Genomic DNA, 19,831 nt, shown 5'->3' with positions numbered 1-19,831 from the left:
GTGCAAACCAAGTTTCAGTTGGCAGAGAAGTCTGTCAGTGAAATGTATGCCGGTAACTTCAAAGAAATGTGAATAAACTTTTAACTAAGAATCAGGAAGCTGAATATCAAACATTAACGTAGCACATATTACAACAGTTCAAACAAGCCGTTTGATTACACATAATAACAACCACATTAATAAAAAAAAGAACAACCGACACTTATCAAATGCTTACTGTGTGCCAGGACTGTGAGAAGGGTTTTAGGCAAATTCTTGTTTAATTTTCATAAAAAGTTACCAAGGTGAATACAGTTATTGTCCCCATTTTTCGTATGAGGAAGTTGAGGCTCTGAGAGGTTAAATAACTGCCCAATTAGATAGCTGGTAAGAGTAGGGTCAGGCCCAGCTGAATCTTAAGCTTGTGCCTGTTTTCACAGTCTTCTGGCTAGGCTGCCTACTGATTACAAGCAATTTAAACCAAATATTCTTGCCCTTAATCTTCTACTAAGGTGCCTGGTGAACTGCAATGGTTACCAGTCAATAACTATAAAAGCAAAAATGCAAGGTATCTGTTTATCAAGATTTTCCTCCCTCATCAAATTCAGAAACGCCTTTCCATATTCTGTGTGAGCTGCTATAATCTTTCTAAATTATGTAAATCTTTAATCATAGTTGATAAGTTACTAAAGTACCAATCACAAAGTTGAATGCAGTCTTGTATTTTTCATTTAAGATTAAAGAAGCTGAATGACCAAGAAACCAAGTCCCAGGAAAAGAAGGAGCATGAAAAGGAGAAGAGGGTAACCGCCCTAAAGGAGGAGCTGACCAAGCTGAAGTCTTTTGCTTTGATGGTAGTGGATGAACAACAAAGGCTGACGGCACAGCTCACCCTTCAAAGACAGAAAATCCAAGACCTGACCACAAGTGCGAAGCAAACACATGCTAAACTAGCCCTTGCTGAAGCCAGAGCTCAGGAAGAAGAGCAGAAGGCAACCAGACTAGAGGAAGAACTGCAAACGCAGACCACAAAGTTTCACCAGAACCAAGAAGCAATTATGGCGAAGCTCACCAATGAGGACAGCCAGAATCGTCAGCTCAGACAAAAGCTGGCAGCGCTCAGTCGGCAAATTGATGAGTTAGAAGAGACAAACAGGTCTTTACGAAAAGCAGAAGAAGAGCTGCAAGATATTAAAGAAAAAATCAACAAGGGAGAATATGGAAACTCTGGTATTGTGGCTGAAGTGGAGGAGCTCAGGAAACGCGTGCTAGAAATGGAAGGGAAGGATGAAGAGCTTGTAAAAATGGAAGAGCAGTGCAGAGATCTCAAGAAGAGGCTTGAACAGGAAACATCCCAGAGCAAAGACTTTAAACTAGAAGTGGAAAACCTCAGTAAGAGGATTATGGCTCTAGAAAAATTAGAAGATGCTTTCAACAAAAGCAAAGAAGAATGTTACTCTCTGAAATGCAATTTAGAAAAAGAAAGGATGACCACAAAGCAGTTGTCTCAAGAACTGGAGAGCTTAAAAGTGAGGATCAGAGAGCTAGAAACCATTGAAAGTCGGCTGGAGAAGACAGAGTTCACCCTAAAAGAGGATTTAACTAAATTGAAAACATTAACCGTGATGCTTGTAGATGAAAGGAAAACAATGAGTGAGAAATTAAAGCAAACTGAAGATAAGTTACAAGCTGCTTCTTCTCAGCTTCAAGTGGAGCAAAATAAAGTGACAACAGTTACTGAGAAGTTAATTGAGGAAACAAAAAGGGCACTCAAGTCCAAAACTGATGTTGAAGAAAAGATGTACACTGTAACCAAGGAGAGAGATGATCTAAAAAACAAGCTGAAAGCAGAAGAAGAGAAAGGAAATGATCTCCTGTCAAAAGTTAGTATGTTGAAAAATAGGCTTCAGTCAATGGAAGCAATTGAGAAAGACTCCCTAAAAAACAAATTGAAACAAGATTCTGCTAAGTCTACAACAATAGTACACCAAGAAAACAATAAGATTAAAGAGCTCTCTCAAGAAGTGGAAAGACTGAAACTGAAGCTGAAGGACATGAAAGCCATTGAGGATGATCTTATGAAAACAGAAGACGAATATGAGACTCTAGAACGAAGGTATGCTAGTGAGCGAGACAAAGCTCAATTTTTATCTGAAGAACTGGAACACGTTAAAATGGAACTTGCCAAGTACAAGTTAGCAGAGAAGACAGAATCCAGCCATGAACAATGGCTTTTTAAAAGGCTTCAAGAAGAAGAAGCTAAGTCAGGACACCTCTCAAGAGAAGTGGATGCATTAAAAGAGAAAATTCATGAATACATGGCAACCGAGGACCTAATATGTCACCTCCAGGGAGATCACTCAATTCTGCAAAAGAAACTCAGTCAACAAGAAAACAGGAACAGAGATTTAGGAAGAGAGATTGAAAACCTCACTAAAGAGTTAGAGAGGTACCGGCATTTCAGTAAGGGCCTCCGGCCTAGTCTCAATGGAAGAAGAATCTCTGACCCTCAAGTGTTTTCTAAAGAAGTCCAAACAGAAACAGTAGACAATGAACCACCTGATTACAAGAGTCTCATTCCTCTGGAACGAGCAGTCATCAATGGTCAGTTATATGAGGAAAGTGAGGACCAGGATGAGGATCCTAATGACGAGGAGTCAGTGCTGTCTTTCAAATGCAACTCATCAACTCCTTGTCCTGTTAACAGGAAGCTATGGATTCCTTGGATGAAATCCAAGGAGGGCCATCTTCAGAATGGAAGGATACCAACTAAACCCAATGGCAACTTTGTGCAACCTGGAGATCTGGTCCTAAGCCATACGCCTGGGCAGCCGCTTCACATAAAGGTTACTCCAGACCATGTCCAAAACACAGCCACTCTTGAAATCACAAGTCCGACCACGGAGAGTCCTCACTCCTACACAAGCACAGCAGTGATACCGAACTGTGGCACCTCAAAGCAAAGGATAACCATCCTCCAAAATGCCTCCATAACGCCAGTGAAATCCAAAACCTCTACCGAAGGCCTCACAAATTTAGAGCAAGGCATGTCCCCAATTACCATGGCAACCTTTGCCAGAGCTCAGACCCCAGAATCTTGTGGCTCTATAACTCCAGAAAGGACAATGTCACCTATTCAGGTTTTGGCTGTGACTGGTTCAGCTAGCTCTCCTGAGCAGGGACGCTCCCCAGAGCCCATAGAAATCAGCGCCAAGCACGCAATTTTCAGAGTCTCTCCAGACCGGCAGTCATCATGGCAGTTTCAACGTTCAAATAGCAATAGTTCAAGTGTGATAACTACTGAGGATAATAAAATCCACATTCACTTAGGAAATCCTTACATGCAAGCTGTGGCCAGCCCCATGAGACCTGCCAGCCCTTCAACACCACCGCAGGATAACCGAACTCAGAGTTTAACTAATGGGGCACTAAACAAAACGACCAATAAAGTCACCAGCAGTATTACTATTACACCAACAGCCACACCTCTTCCTCGACAATCACAAATTACAGTAAGTAATATATATAACTGACCATCCTCACCCTCATCCAGTCCATACTGATATTCTTGCAAGGAACTCAATCCTTTTATAATCCCTCCAAATCCCCAAAAAGACTGACCGAACTTGTACTTTGGGAAGGTTTGTGCATGAACTATAGAAGAGTATCTGAAACTAACTAAGTGTTGCCTGCATAGTCATATCAAGCGTGCACTGACTGTTTATCTTTGCATTTACATACCTGTATGGAAAATATTTAGTCTGCACTTGTATAAATACATCTTTACGTATTTCATTTTCCATAACTCACATTCATTTGATTGCAACTTGTCTTGGTGAAATACTTTAACATTACAAAACAGTAAATAATTTGTTATTTTTACCACTGCTTGCTGGATTTTCTTTTGGTCATTTAGTTTTTTATTTTTGCATGTATAATAGAATTTTATTTCCTGTTCAAAATGCCTATTAATCCTTCCTTAAAAACAAACAAAAAAACAGGGCCTACCTCCCATAAACAGTCAACTTTTGATCACATGCTAGAGGAGGAGGAAGTGGTTCAAATAAATCAAAGTGTACTTCTCTGATTTCAATGTGATGTATGAAATATCTCAGGAGCAAACTTAACTTGATGCTTGGGATGTATCTCAATAGCCATGGTGTCCAGCTCAGAGCCGGGCACATAACAGGTACTTAATAAATAACTACTGATAATTACTGATTAAAATAATATTAAATAATTTGCTTCTAGAAAGAACATATTAGCTGATGGTGAAAGTAAAAAGCTTGAAAAAGTGATAGGCGGCCTGAGTGCGCACATCTGGCAACACAACTTACCCTGACAATCAAGAGTTGACTGTATTTCTGCCACAGACCAAGCCCCTCGTAAAACATTATGTCTGTATTCAAACCTGGTATCAGCCACTGTGACATAGCAAGCTTTTGAATGCTCAAACCTCTTACAAAGCAAAAATATCGTTCCTCTTCTGTCTTCCTATTTGGTTCCCAAAGTAGTCTGGCTTACTTAATGTAGGTGCGATCTACCCTGCTAGTAAGTGCCTGTGTTCAGAAGGTATCAACTTAATTGTAGTTTATTTTTAGTTTTCAACAAGCAAATAAAATCCAAAGATAGTCATGAACACAAGCAATGGACAAGCATGTTTTTTAAAAAATCACGCAGTATGTTTGTTAGTTGAAGGAAATAGTGTACTGTGAAATTTCTTCTTCAATTATTGTTGTTATTATGTATGTACTATAAATTTACAAGGTATACAGCCATAGAATTGTAGACACTGTTACACCTGGCATAACACACACTTCTGTAAGAGAACACCAGCTCTCAGGGGAACATTTTAAATTACAAATCTGGTCCCTAAGTCACATTCCAAAAAGATGATTTCAGACAAAGTAGCTCATCACCATTTTCCCTTTTCCAACCCCTTAACTGTTAATTTAGTGTAGTAAATTCTATTGCCAATTATTGATTTTAAACACGGTTCATTTAGATACTCAGGCAAACTTGTGAAGACCTTTCAAAGTAAAAGCAATCTCTCACAATTATGCTCTTTCCCCTGCAAAATCAATTTCATGATAGCAAAGCGAGGACTTGTTGACAGAAACACTTCCATGGTGATGAACTGCAACACCAACGCTGTGGGCTTGCATCATCATTAAATAAATCTGGATGAAAGCTGGGGTTGGTGATGAATGAGAAAGCTTCCGTTTAAACACATTTATCTTGGGAATCGGCAGTGACCCAACTGTATTACAAAATACATGACAGTCTAAGTGTTTTTCAGAACTATTTTTATTTTCAACTCACCTTAGCCTGGAATTTTTGAAGGAGCTACACACTTCATCTTACGTCTTTCAAAGTAGACCTTAATAATGCTGTTGCATGAGATCTTTCCCAGTTAACAATCAAGAGAGGCTACATGTAAAGTTCGGGAGGGCAGTGACAACCCAGCATCAAATTATGAGCAAGAGAAACTAGGAAGTGTTCAAGAACAAAGTCTTCTAGGTGGTTCCCAACCTTTGTCACATAATGGCACAAACAGAAAACATTTGCACAGCATTGGGGAAAAGGGATAAAGTGGCAGAGATGATTGGCTGATGGACTCCCATCAACCCAGGCCTCTCCTGGCTGCCCCAAGGGCTGGGGGAAACTCCTTTCTTGGCACTCCTGTAACTAATAGAGGTGGGACGCTCTGGGCTACTCATTTTGTAAGGATTCAATTTCCTACTCTTCTGTGAGCCAGAGCCTTTCTCCACAATAAAGCCAGCACCACAAGTCCTGTGCTCCATGATTATAATGCACAAAGCCTCGGATCTTAACTATAAATAGCTTCCCAAGTTGTTAATCTAACATTACTGGAAATTTACTGAACCTTCAAAGATTACTTCTCTTTTAGGGGTTCCTCCACTGGAAGGATTCCTTCAGTACAATAATTTATATCAGCATCAAAATAAACTTCAGGAGCAAGGTCAGATTAACAATTTATATGTAGGTTATTATGAGTGCCACTAATTAAAGTCCAGGGCAAAGACAGCATCATTTCTGAAAAACATTGTTTCTTTTCAATGAAATGACATATAACGTGATACACTCTAGATTTTTGCCCTTTAATCTTAAAAATCACTTCTTACATACTTTTTTTGGCATGCATGTGCCTGTGTTTGGGAGATTACAGGACTTCCTCTACATTCACATATAATCACAGAAGAGCCTTGAAAAACCAGGAAGGAGAGAGGAGGTGCTGCTGGAAAATCTCCATATGAGACAGAGGCAGCAGCCTGTGGGGCTGAAGGCTTGCACTCTTTGGAGTAGAGGAAAGAAGGCCCATGAGAGACCTATAGAAGACAAATCTTTTTATATACATCAATGATATCTTCCTCTCATTGGTCAAAGTTGCAGCTTCAGAACCAAGTTTCATTTTACTCACTAACTCTTTGAGTTGCAGGATCCTGTCACATATTTGAATGGTTTTTACCACATTCTTCCTTCCACCTAGAAGCAATGGCCAAACTTTCCCCAAGAGGGGCCTACTGCTCCCTAGGGGCACTGGGAAAAATGAAATCATCATCCTTCCTGGAAGAGCAATATGCATTACTAGGGTTGGATCTTTGCATATAAAGGAAGGTCTCTGTACTTGTTCAGGATGATGACAGGATTACATAATCTACTCAAAATATCTCCGCAACTATATTTCACAATGGAAAGACATTACATCTTGTGGGATCTTCATGGCACCAGAAGGATAAATTTAGGGGCACTGTAAGATGGTCATAAAATGGATAGATTGAACTATTTAGACACTTGTAGCCTAAGGATTTCTATGATCTTTATTGATTGAAGTATGACTCCAAATAAAAACGTGTTCTTAGTAGCTTCTTTCCTCTGAATCTTTATAAAATCAGTCTTCTTTGAAACTCGTTAGACAAATGCAGGGAAAAAACCAAAAAATCAAAAAACCCAAACCTGTTGCTGTTGAGTCAATTATGACTCACAGCAACCCTGTAAGACAGAGTAGAACTGCGCCATGGGGTTTCCAAGGAGCAGCTGGTGGGTTTGAACTGCTGACCTTTTGGTTAGCAGCCATAGCTTGCCAAGACCTTTAAATTAACCAACACTCTGGTTTTCCTGTACCTTAGTTTCGGTAACTAAGTTTTTTTCCCTTCAAAATAATTATTTTGCTTTGCAATTTCGAGAACAGATAATCAGGCAAAAATGCATGCCCAAAAGTTTAAGATCAGTGCTCCTCAACGTAAAGTCCAAGACAACTGTATGAGAATCCCCTGACGTTATTAACATGAAGCCCCCGTCCAGAGCTATGAAATTAGAAGCTCAGGGGGATAGGACCCCCAGAATCTGCATTTAAACAAGCTTCTCCGCTGATTAGTATGCACCGACTGTTTTGGAAGTTCCTATATTGATAAACATAGTCCCATGCCATGGGAATGAATTACACCTGTCCCAGGAATTGTGACTATTGTGTCCTCCAGCGGCTGGCACGGCAAACAGAAGGCTCATTCCCCAAGTCTTCTTTCTATCCAAAAGGGAAAGCTCCATAGAAACTACCGTTTTATTGTGTGGGAAGGTTCCCAGTTCTATAACGTAGCAAAGCATAGATGCTGGAACCCTTAGCTGAGCTGTTGCAGCTCTGAAACCTACAAGCTCTTTTTCTCTCCCAGATTCCCAAGCCCTCAACTTAACCCTACAGCATTTCTTGGGAATGGTCCAGAACACACATTAAAGAGAGCAGTTGGATGAACCAAAACAAAGGGCTCCATTCACCTAGGGCCACAGTGAAGCAAAAGCAAGAAAGAATGAGGAAGACAAGTGGTTTACTCAAGTACCCAAACCTTAAACCCTCTTCGAATCCATTTTCATTTAAACTCCAAACACTTTCTTTCCAATTCATGGACGCTTTCTACTCCTAGAGCTAAATCAAGAAGGGTAAACCTTTTGTGCAAATACATCTGAGCAGGCATTCCCCCAAAGGCAACGCTGTAAAGAATCCTGAGGGAGTTCAGCCAGTTAACTGGTCAACACCTCTAAGTACTTCATGATTTGATAACGAATTAACGCCCTTCACATGGCGGTACTTACAAATCCGTCAGCATTCCATCAGGACACCAGGTTTTATATCCACAGCGCAGCCATAAAAATGTACTCCAGGCTAACCTTTGGCCTTGCATTCAGTTACACCAGGAATAATCTCTTTACTTGTCTCATTTTAAAATTTCACCGTCAAAGTTATTTTGGTCAAGATAAATAAAATTTATCTGAATAACTGAGGCAAATTTTTTAAAGATTTAAACTAGTTCTCTTATTTTAGTAAGTTTTTCCCCCATAGCCAAATGATGGCCCTGTATGATGTAATTTTTGTAAGGTTACCTGAGACCAACCACCAACTGCTTACGAGTCATGGTGACTCCATGTGTGTCAGAGTAGAACTGTGCCCAATAGGGTTTTCTTTCTTAAAATAATTTATTTTTGTTGTTGTTGAGAATATACACAGCAGAACATATACCAATTCAACAATTTCTACATGTACAATTCAGTGACACTGAGTATACTCTCTGAGTTGTGCAACCATTCTCACTTTCCTTTTCCAAGTTGTTCTTCCCCCATTAACATAAACTCACTGCCCCATAAGTTTCCTTGATCTTCCTTTCAAGTTGCTGTTATCAATTTTATGCCATATAGATAGATCTTAAAAGAGCACAATGCTCAAGGCAGACATTCTTTACTAGTTAAGCTAAACTATTGTTTGGTTTTAGGATTTCAGGTGGCATTTTTGGTTAAAGTTTTAAGGTTTAAAGATTATCTCAGGGCAGTAGTTTCAGGGGTTTATCTGGCCTCCCTGGCTCCATAAAGGCTGAATTCCATGAGCACTTTAAACTCTGTTGTGCATTTTCCCCCTTTTGATCAGAATTCTTCTATAGAATCTTTTATCATAATGTTTGGTAATGGGAGCTGGGCACCACCCAGTTCTTCTGGTCTCATGGCAAAGGAGGCAGTTGTTCATGGAGGCAAGCAGCCACATGTTCCACTTCCTTCCCCTATTCCTGACTCTCCTTCTTCCTCTGTTGCTCCAGGCAAATAGAGATCAATCGTTGTACCTTGGATGGCCGCTTGCAAACTTTTAAGACCCAGGCAACCAACTAGGAGGTAGAACAGAAACACTAAATACATTATGAGGCCAATTAACTGGATATCCCATAAAAACATGACCCTAAACCTCCAAACCAAAGAACCAAATCCCATGAGGTGTTTGGTTGTACATAAGCAGCCTCAGCAGCTACTCTTTTTTTTTTTTTGTCATTGTTGCAAATGTATCTATCACACGACTTTTGCCAATTTAGCTTTTTACAGGTGTACAACTTATTGACAGAAATCCATAGGGTTTTCAATGCCTGACTTTTCAAAAGTAGATCATCAGACCTTTCTTCCAAGGCTTCTGGGTGGACATAAACCTCCAACCTTTCAGTTAGCAGCTAAGTGCATTAATAACTATTTGTATAACCCAGAGACTCCTATGTGAGACCTCCCCGCTCCCTTTTTTTTGCTTCAGAATTCTGTCTTGTTTTATAAAGGCTAGTCATGTTTGGATAACTAATGATACATAAATGTAGACCCCACAGATTGACAAAGATTGTCTTACTCTCTGCCATTCCTGAGGCCCCCGGAAGAGTGAAGGTGGGTTTACCAGTCGACACGTCCCTCAGTGTCTCACTGACACGCACAGTGTCTTCTCTTCACAGCATCACAATAGATCAATCCATTGGTCATGACATAGTGAATTATCACCTATCCAACAATAAGGCAGGCATTATGGAACCAAAAAGATTCACTGCCCTTGAAGAGCTTATTAATTGGGCAAGAAAATGAGACAAGAAACAAGGGTGCTAGGCAACATTTCATTAAGTGACAAACTTTAAATGTCTACCAATAAACTGGAGGTTAAAGAGGGCTATGGAAGACTAGCAAGGCTTCACAGAGCAATCGAGGCTTGAAACTGACCAGAGGAAAGGTTTAGAAAAGCGGAGTGATTTCAGGGAAGGAGCACTTGAGGCAGGCAGACAGAAGAACAGGTTCGAGGCCATGCCTTTGCCAGTCAGCTGTGAGGCCTTGCACAAAGCATTTAATCTCTGTGAAATAAGAGAATCGGCCTGGTAATCTATAAAATCATGTCTAGTTCTAACTTCTAACCATTCTTTTAATTCTAAGTCTTGCCACACTCCTTTAATCATTTAAAATTCCTTTGGAGCCCTGGTGGGGCAATGGTTAAAGCGCTTGGCTACTAACCAAGGTCAGTGGTTCAAGCCCACCAGCTGCTCCAGGGGAGAAAGATGTGGCAGTCTGCTTCTGTAAAGATTCACAGCCCGGGGCAGTTCTACTCCTGTCTTAGAGGGTTGCTATGAGTTGGAATTGACCTGACAGCAGTGGATTTGGTTTTGGATTTTGGAGAAATACAGCTGGGATATAAATAGACAAACAAATTACTGCATGAGTTTCTTTCCCTTCAGAATCTTAAAAGACATTAAATTTCTCTTTCCTCATATTCCCACTTGTCATAACTACCAGATAGTCTTGGAAAGATTTCTCTCCTTCTCTAAGAGTCCATGAATCAAACCCTTTTGACCTTCATCATATCAGATCTTTTTCCATTAGGGCAAGGTTTCTCAGCTTTGGCATTATTGACAATTTGGGCTGGATGGTTCTTTGTGGTAGGGGCTGTTCTGTGCGTTGTAGGATGTTTAAGAGCATCCTTGGCCTCTAACAACGAGATGCCAAGTAGCATCCTCCCAATTGTGACTAACAAAAATGTGTCCAGACGTTGCCAAATACTCCCTGGGGGACAAAAGCGCCACTGGATGACAACCAATGCATGAGAGGCATGGACCAATTTACTCTATAAACCAGTTTCTCTTTCACATAACTTCTCTGGGGAAAATTAGACGGCTTACTTGAAAACTCTTATGTCTGGTGTGCAGAGAATAATCTTGAATCTGACTAAAAATAAGCCTTAAAGCAATTTAAAATATCTGCCCTAGAAGAGTTTTCCACTCGATTCACTGGCTGGCTCAAAGAATGTGCATATTCGAACATTTGTAGTTGTGTTAATACCTTATTTATAAGGTACCTTGTTGGAGACAAATGTTATTATAAACTAGACTTTCAGATGAGCCTTCTGTGTCTCAGATTCCTTTGAGAGATATAAAGAGAAGTCTAGACAACCAACCACCTATGCCTTAATAAGGAAAAAAAAAGGTTTCAGCAGGATTCAAAAGAACTTAAGAGATAAGTCCCTCCACTGTTCAGGCCTTTCTAAAGAGTTCTCTCTGAGGAATTTCAATTCCCACTGTATGTTATTACTTACAGCCACCAGAGGCATGAATGTCTTCTCTTAAAATACAAACTTCATTCCTGATCAAATCACTTACAAGAATTAACGGACAAATATTGATTGGCCAGCATCCGATACTGCTCATTGTTGTCTAGAAACTGAGCAGATGTTAGATTTAGAATCTAAGGCAGGAGTTGAGGAGTACCTTAAAAGGTAATTAGGAACACAACTTAGAGAAGAAATTGGATAGACAGGAAGTACTACAGGAGTTTAGAGGTGGAGCAGGTTACTCTGGTGAGAAGGGAAGGGATAAGGTTTCAGAAATAGATGAGATCTGAGCAGGGGCTGGGGGATGAGGAAGAACTGGGAGAGAGGGAGACAAGAGCAGAGATGTGGGGACAGGCAAGAGAGCAGAAAACCAACACTTGAGAACCCATGAGCAGCACAGCATGGCTGAACCTGAGAGGGCCAGGTGGAGGTAAGGCTAGAAGGGCACAGTCCAGCTGGACTGGGAAGAGCTGTAAATACTGAGAGAGCTCTGGGTCCTCACAGGAAGCCTTTGGGCAGTCAGGGAATACCACAGAGGGGAGAAAGCTAACCCTTTACATAATTTCACTTAGTCTTTACAACAACACTATAAAGTGGATGTTATCATAACTTCAGAGATGAATAAAAGTAAAACCCTGAGAAAGAAAGTTGCTCCAGGTCATTCCATTAGTATGTGACAAGACTGAGATGTGAAGACACGTCTTTCCCCATTGTCTCATTATCCTTCCATGACAATATACTGAGAAGCCACCTCAGGAAGAGGGAAGCATAATAAATTGCACTCACTCCTCTCCACTACTTATGGGGCCAGACAGGCTGCCTAAAATTACCTCCCCAGGCTCCGCCTCACAGATTTGCCACTTCAGCAGGACACTCAGAATGCCTCCCAAACATCCTCAGGGTGTTGCCCTTCTTCCTCCCCGCTCCTCTGCATGGGTAGAATTCTCGCTTCTCATCAAGTGAAATCCAACCCACTCTGAAAGATCTGGTTCAAGCCTCACCTCTTCTGAAACCTTCCACATCATCACAGCCTAGTGACCTGCCTCTCCTTCCAAATGCTCCCACTTCCTGAGGCCACTGTTCAGGTTCCAAGACATAGTGAATGTGAGAAGCTAAGTCCCATACAAATGAGCAAGCATGGGGAAGGCTGACTCAGTGATGGTGCCAGGGTAGCAAACTGGAGAAAGCAGAACCAAGTACAAGTGGGAGTCCTCATTAGACAGCTCTGTGCTCAGAGAACAATGGGCGGCAGTCAGAACCCACCTCACCCCAAAGCAGGGTGCTATGAGCAAATGCCAAGCATGAAGAATGAGCTTAGACGGGCTACCAATGTATGTGGAACAGGAGGTAACTGATTGGCCTCAAAAGCAGCTACAGTGAAAGCTTGAGTAGAAATGATCCATAGGAAGGAGCACTGCAACCATGCACATCAAAGCTCATGACAGGTGGCTGCCTTGACAGCCCTAACAACCCAGAACAAAATCTAGTTGCCACTGAGTCGACTCCAACTCATGGCAACCCCATGGGTGCAAAGTAGAGCTGTGCTACATAGAATTTTTAATTGCTGATTTTTCAGTAGACTGTCAGGTCTTTCTTCGAGACACCTCTGGGTAGACTCGAACCTCTGACCTTTTGGTTAGCAACTGAGAGTGTTAACCATTTACACCACCTAGGGACTCCAGATGATGACCCAAGACCTCCAGAAAAGGCAATCAAGGAATCAAGGTCTGTTGTTGTTGTTAGGTGCTGTCAAGTCAATTCCAACTCACAGCAACCCTGTGTACAACACAAAACACCACCAGGTCCTGCGCCATCATCACAATCATTGCTAAGTTTGTACCCTTTGTTGCAGCCGCTGTGGTAATCCCTCTAGTTGGGGGTCTTCCTCTTTTTTGCCACCCTCTACTTTACCAAGCATGATGTCCTTCATCAGGGACTGGTCCCTCCTGACAACATATCAAATTACGTGAGACAAAGTCTTGCCATCCTCACTTCTAAGGTGCGTTCAGGCTGTACTTCTTCCAAGACAGATTTGTTCCTTCTTCTGGCAGTCCATTGTATATTCAATATTCTTTGCAACACCATAATTCGAAGGCATCAGTAATTCTTCAGTCTTCCTTATTCATTGTCCAGCTTTTGCGTACACATGAGGCAACTGAAAATACCAAGGCTTGGGTCAAGCATACCTTAGTCCTCAAGGTGACATTTTTGCTTTTTAATATTTTAAAGAGGTCTTTAGCAGTGGATATGCCCAATGCAAATTGAATAAATATGGTAAAAGGATACAACCCTGATGCACACCTTTCGTGATTTTAAACCAATCAGTATTCCCTTGTTCTGTTAACAGGGCTGCCTCTTGATCTATGTACAGGTTCTGCATGAGCACAATTAGGTGTTCTGGAATTCTCATTCTTCTCAATGTTACCCATAATTTGTTATGATCCACACAGTCAAATGCTTTTGCATAGTCAATAAAACACAGGTAAACATTTTTCTGGTATTCTCTGCTTTCAACCAAGATCCATCTGACATCAGCAATGATATCCTTCATTCCATGCCCTCTTTTGAACCCAGCTTCAATTTCTGACAGTTCCCTGTCAATGTACTGCTGGAACCAGTTTTGAGTTGTCTTCAGCAAAATTCTACATGTGTGTGATATTAATAGAGACCCTATAGGGTCGTTATGAGTCAGAATCGACTCGACAGCACTGGGTTTGGTTTTTTGGGTTTTTGTGATGTTAATGATATTGTCTGATAATTTCATTCTGTTGGATCACCTTTCTTTGGAATGTGCACAAATATGGATCTCTTCCAGTCAGTTGGCCAGGTATCTGCCTTCCAAATTCCTTGGCATAGACGTGTGAGTACCTCGAGTATTACATCTGTTTGTTGAAACATCTCAGTTGGTATTCCATCAATTCTTGGAACCTTGATTTTTTCACCAGTGTCTTCAGTGCAGCTTGGACTTCTTGACAACATGCCACCTCCTGAAATGGTGGTACAGTGACTTTGTGTATTCCTTCCATCTTCTTTTGATGTTTCCTACATCGTTCAATATTTTGCCCATAGAATCCTTCAGTACTGCAACTCAAGGCTTGAATTTTTCTAGTTCTTTCAGCTTGAGAAATGCCACCTAGAAACAAGCACCACCAACCTAGCCCAGAGGTGGTAGAACTTAAGCCTTTGCAGAAGCCTAGGAAGTCTCTCTACATGGTATACCCTAATTGAGGAGTTCCATTTCTCAGGCAACATCATAACTTAATTTAAAAAAGGCTGATGCTTCCAAAATCTTTCTCTTTTTTAAATAAGCACTGTGCATTTTCCCAGCTCAGGGGGAGAAGTGTTAAAGTTCAACTTTGTCCCTCTCCAAATTTTGCTTCCAATTCAGGATTAACAATTGTAAGCCAAGAAAGCATCCCAAAGAAAAACTGCAGTTTTAAAGGAAAGTCTTTAAGTTGACCTCTGTCCCCCCACTAAAATTAAAAGGCATATAAAAACCCGCTTCAATGCAGCCACTCTTGAAACAACTCAAAGCAATCCCACAAAAACACATTACTATTCTCCACTATTGGTAGGTTGGCTGGTTTCGTTTTTGTTTTTTTTTCTTCTCTTAAAAAAAAAAAAAAAGAGCCATATTCCTTTTCTCCTGACTTTAATGGTGTTCTTGCCTAGATTTATTGCTGTCAGTCAGTTTTGAAGCCACAGAAAACTGCAGTTTGCAGTTTTATAGAAAGAGACATTAACTAAAAACTACAACAGATCCCCAAAGGATCCATAATGTAAGAGACATCTAAACATCTGACAGTCCCTCTGGGACAACAGGAGGGGTCAGTGGGTAGGGATCACTCCGAGAAGGAGGGCATCTCTCACAATGACACCCATAAGCAGCCCAAGTTTTTCATAGTAAACTTCTTTCGTGATTATAAAAATAATACATATTTAAAACCCAAAACCCGTTGACATTGAGTTAATTCTGACTCATAGCAGCCCTCTAGGACAGAGTAGAACTGCCCCACAGGGCTTCCGAGGCTGTAATCTTTAGGGAAGCAGGCTGTCACATCTTTCTTCCGCAGAGCAGCTGGTGGGTTCAAACGGCCAACCTTTCTCCGGGTTCACAGCTGAGAGCTTTAACTAATGTGCCACCAGGGGATACATATTTACTAGAGAAATTTTGGAAAATATAAAAAAGTTAAATTAATAAATAAAAATCACCCATGATCCCTCGAACCATCTTACTAAGGCTCAATTTAAACACCTCTCCTATGCCTGCTTCACAGGATTTACCACAGGAAAGGCTGTCGGGGCTGCTGATTTTAGTTTAAAGAAGGGCAATGACAGAACTAGAAGAACAATGGGCAATTATGACTATTTTTTTTAGGCTGAACCTATCAACTACAGCCCTATTCCAGGCTTTCTCAGACTGCCAGTGAGGAAGGAAACATGCGATGGGGGGGCCATCCTGTCCTTAAGGCGTGCCTCTGTGCCAAGGCATGGCAGACTCCCCCTCCCCAGAGTGCAGGCTTATGTAATCGTCTGCTAAGCCCAGACACAATGGCCGAGGGGCCAGCTAGGTCACTGGAGGAGAGCAGCAGGATTTCCTCTCCCCTGGCAGGCCAGCCAGAGCCTGGGTAATGGCTTAATCACTGTGCATTGTTCACGTAATGGGAAGAAAATGCCTCCTAAGGCAACTGTTCTCAGGACTAGTTACACTCTTATCAGTTAGTAAGGGCTGGTGGCCTTGTGCAAGAAATGTGGGCACAGGGTAGGGCCTGATGAAACTCACCCTCACTGTGCAGGCTCTGGGAAGAGGGCGGAGAAGTGCCTATGACGTGAGGGTCTCTCAGTCATTTGAATGGTATCGATAACTTGTCTATGATGATTCTCAAGGCAATAGCTTCAAATTTCCAATGCCTACCTAACAGTTCTTCGTGGAACTTCAGACTTAGCTTTTGCCCATCACTCAGTGCACTGTCTTTCAACTGCTCTTTGCTCCACTTCTGGTGATGGTCCTCTACTTTCCGTTCATCTGCCAGATCCAATCAGCCCCTCTGCCCTGTTAGCCTCCTCCTTTCTATTTGTGCTATTGTTCCCCAAGTCCAGACCTCAGTACAGATGGTGCTGTAAGATAACTAATGTCTCTACATTTAACCCCTCCCCTCTCTCATCTACTCTTCATCCTATTGCTAGTGATCTTCCTAAAACACAGTTCTGATCATGGCAATTCTCCAGCCCCCCTTCCCCCCCACATCATCACTGTCTTACCATTAATTAGTACCCAAAGTCCATCATTTCTACATGGCCCCCATCCCTCGCCTTATCTCCCTTTGAAACTCAGGACATACCCTGGGCCCTCACCAGTACTGACAATCTTCCCACATACCTTTGCTCAGGCTGTTCCTAGGGCTGGGATGTTCTCTGTTTCCTCACACTGAAATCCTACTCATCCCTCAAGTGCCACTTCTTCTGGAAAGCCTTCCTTGTTAGTTTCATAGTCTTCCTCCGGATTTCCAACACACTTACCTTTGTACCTCTGTTACCGTATTTCATTCTGCCTGTGCTGTAACTCTTTTTACCACCTCCCCCCGCCCCAATACTAAAATCTCTTGATGGTGAGAATCAGCTATCATTTATTTTTGAAACCCTTACAGCAATGTTTCTCAAGATGGAGTCACTGGCCACCTTCATAAGATTCACCTGGGACTCTGCAGATTTCCAGACCTATTAAGTGCAATGCAGGCAATCTGCATTTCAACAAGCTCCCTGGTCATCTCAGGCAGGTAAAGGAATCACTGTCCAACACTACACAGCGCTCACACCGTGCTGCAGGGTCACTATGAGTTGGATGGCTTGACAGCAGTGGGTTTGTTGTTTGTTTGACAAGGTTTCACATGGCTAATGGCTCTCTTGGCAGCCAGAGCTGGCATGCGCTTTCTTCCTAGAACCACAGAACGCCAGGGTCAAGGGACTTCACAGGTGATCTGGTAGAACTATTCTATTCATGTTTTCAGGTGAACTCTACAAAGAAAGACCCATTACCAGCAGACCAAGTAGGCCAAGGAAGGAAAATTATGTGTGAAGGGTCCTTTTCCAGAGCACAGATGGTTAGAAACGCAGCCCAGGAATCAAGCACTGCTTCTTTGGCTGCTCCAGCTCCCACACTTGGTAACATACCTCTAACACTTAACTAGGGAGAGGGCAGGACAAGGGATAAAGCAGGAAAACAAGAGGTAAAGCAATCAAATTAGCTATGTTATGACTATGAAAATAGGTATCTTAAGAACAGATAGAAGGAAAAAAGACAGATAATGATGATGACAATAATAACAATTAACATGTATCTGGCGCTTTGGATATGCCCGGGACTTTCCCACACAGTATCTCTACTCTCCAAAGAAGCTTTGCGAGTAGGTATTTCAATCCCCACTTCACAAATGAGGAAATTGAGGTTTGCACAGGCTAAATGGCTTGCTCAAGAAATGAAAGAATGAGGGAAAAAAAGAAAGCTGAGATGAAAGAAAAACTTGACAGATGAATATAAAGAAAATAAACAAGGAAGACAACTGTTCAAGGTTAGCATGTTTTAACATATTGCTATACGTGATTACGTGTGTCTGGGCACAAAATGGAAGCAAATGGGTTAAGAAGAATTTTGAAAACTGTGTTTCAAAGTTTACTCGTGGACTGCCCCACTGCCCATGGTCTAATCACAACAGAGGCTGGGAGGTGACTGGGTATGACCAAAAAACTATGTTACACTATAAAATAAAGGGACCAATTTATTCTAACCTTTACCTCAGAAACTGGACAACTCTCTAATATAAATCATTACAACTGGAATTCTATTTAAGACCAAATGTTCTCTCACAGAAGGTTAATGGGAATGAGCTAGTCAAACTACAGAGTTTCCTTTTGAAGAATCCCTTGTCATATAAAACTGTAAGACTTCCAGTGATAAAGTTTTATTGTATAATAGGGAAGTACTGAGAAAAAAGCCAAAGCAGCATATGAAACTTTGGGCCACCTGCCACATTCATGATCTGTTATTTCCACTTTTTTTCCCCCAAATTAGCAGTGATTTGCCAAACCATATAAAAGAAAAGGCAATAATATTTCAGATTTTTTTTCTTCAGTTTAGCATTTCCTCCTTTTCATCACCAAATCCATCATCATTACTTATGTACTTTCCCATTAAACACTGAGATAAAAATACAAAAACAATGTCACTCTGATAATACATGGCCTTGACCAAGCATTCCACAGCTGGGTTCCTGAGGGAATTAGGCAGCCTGAATTGCCCCTACACCCACTTAATTACCACAAATCAAAATGATCTAAGGTATCTGGGAGTCAAGATCCTCTCAACCTCTAGAGTGAAATGTGTGAAGTGGAGCACTACAGACTCTCGAGTCAGGAGCGCTCCCAAGGGAACACTGCTTTCCTACACAACATGCTGCCAACAGAGCTCCAGAAAGTTCAAAGGACTTCAAAAATTCATTTCATTGACAGAAAAGGAAACATCCCAACTCCAGCTGCCTCACTAGGATCTGATAGCTTCCCCATAAATGCTGATTTTGTTCTGGTATATTTTCAGATGTCTGCCCTTCATGGTAATGTAAAACAGGACAAGGGGCAAGTAGAAAATGGGCTATAGAACTAAGATTTCTAATAAAACTGAAGACATTTTAACCTTTCTTTATTGCTTTTGGTCACTAAATTCACTGCCATCTTAAGACTCATTCCAACTAGAGGATGTTGCAGATTGCTAGGATTTTTTTTTTTTCTAAAGAACCTATGAACCAAATGGGCCCTGGTGGCGCAGTGGTTAAGCATTTGCATGTTAACCAAAAAGACTGGCAGTTCGAATTTACCAGCCACTCCTTGGAAACCCAGTGGGGCAGTTCTACTCTGTCCTATAGGGTCGCTATGAGTTGGAATAGACTCGAAGGCAATGGGCTTGGATTTAGTTTTGGTTTATGGACGAAAATTGAGCCCTGGTGACACAGTGGTTAAGAGCTTGGCTGCTAACCAAAAGGTCAGCAGCTCGAATCCACCAGTTGCTCCTTGGAAACTCTATGGGGCAGTTCTACTCTGTCCTGTAGGGTTCCTATGAGTCAGAATTGAAACAATAGCAACTTTTTTTTTTTTTTTTAATGGACCAAATGAGCCAATGGGTATAGAATTTAACAAATACATTTCACAAATACACTTCTTTTTCTTTCTACAGCTCCCTAGACAGAACTTATGCCTCTGCCTCTGTGAACCTGGCATCCTTTGTGCTGTGTTGTGTTAGGTACAGTCCTTTACACACTTGTATTCCATTCCAAATCCCAATTGCCATGCTAAACTGAGTTAAACACTTTTTCATGTTTTTTTTTCTGTGAATGAGCTTTCCAACTTGCTTAATTTTCTACAGGACATCTGCTTTCTGATAAAACACAGGAGCCTCCAACT

General features: G+C 41.4%; 2 protein-coding genes across 5 annotated transcripts in view; one reads left to right on the top strand and one right to left on the bottom strand.

The window, feature by feature from the left end:
* The window catches only part of CMSS1 (cms1 ribosomal small subunit homolog), a 425,391-nt gene that overhangs the window by 381,496 nt on the left and 24,064 nt on the right, over nt 1-19,831 (bottom strand). The gene's annotated exons all lie outside the window — the stretch shown is intronic.
* Nucleotides 1-19,831, top strand: part of FILIP1L (filamin A interacting protein 1 like) — a 63,117-nt gene that overhangs the window by 26,077 nt on the left and 17,209 nt on the right. Inside the window, exon 2 of one of the 2 annotated variants that reach the window (XM_049857918.1) lies at nt 716-4,616. In XM_049857918.1, the coding sequence (XP_049713875.1) occupies nt 831-3,512 (2,682 nt within the window). In that variant the 5' untranslated portion in view covers nt 716-830 and the 3' untranslated portion in view covers nt 3,513-4,616. Of the gene's footprint in view, nt 1-715; nt 4,617-19,831 lie in introns of those variants that run through there. The other variant, XM_049857919.1, reaches the window with a different exon arrangement.

Source organism: Elephas maximus, chromosome 18 (assembly GCF_024166365.1).
Source record: "Elephas maximus indicus isolate mEleMax1 chromosome 18, mEleMax1 primary haplotype, whole genome shotgun sequence".
Taxonomy (NCBI): Eukaryota; Metazoa; Chordata; class Mammalia; order Proboscidea; family Elephantidae; genus Elephas; species Elephas maximus.
This window is presented reverse-complemented; position numbering and strand designations above follow the sequence as displayed.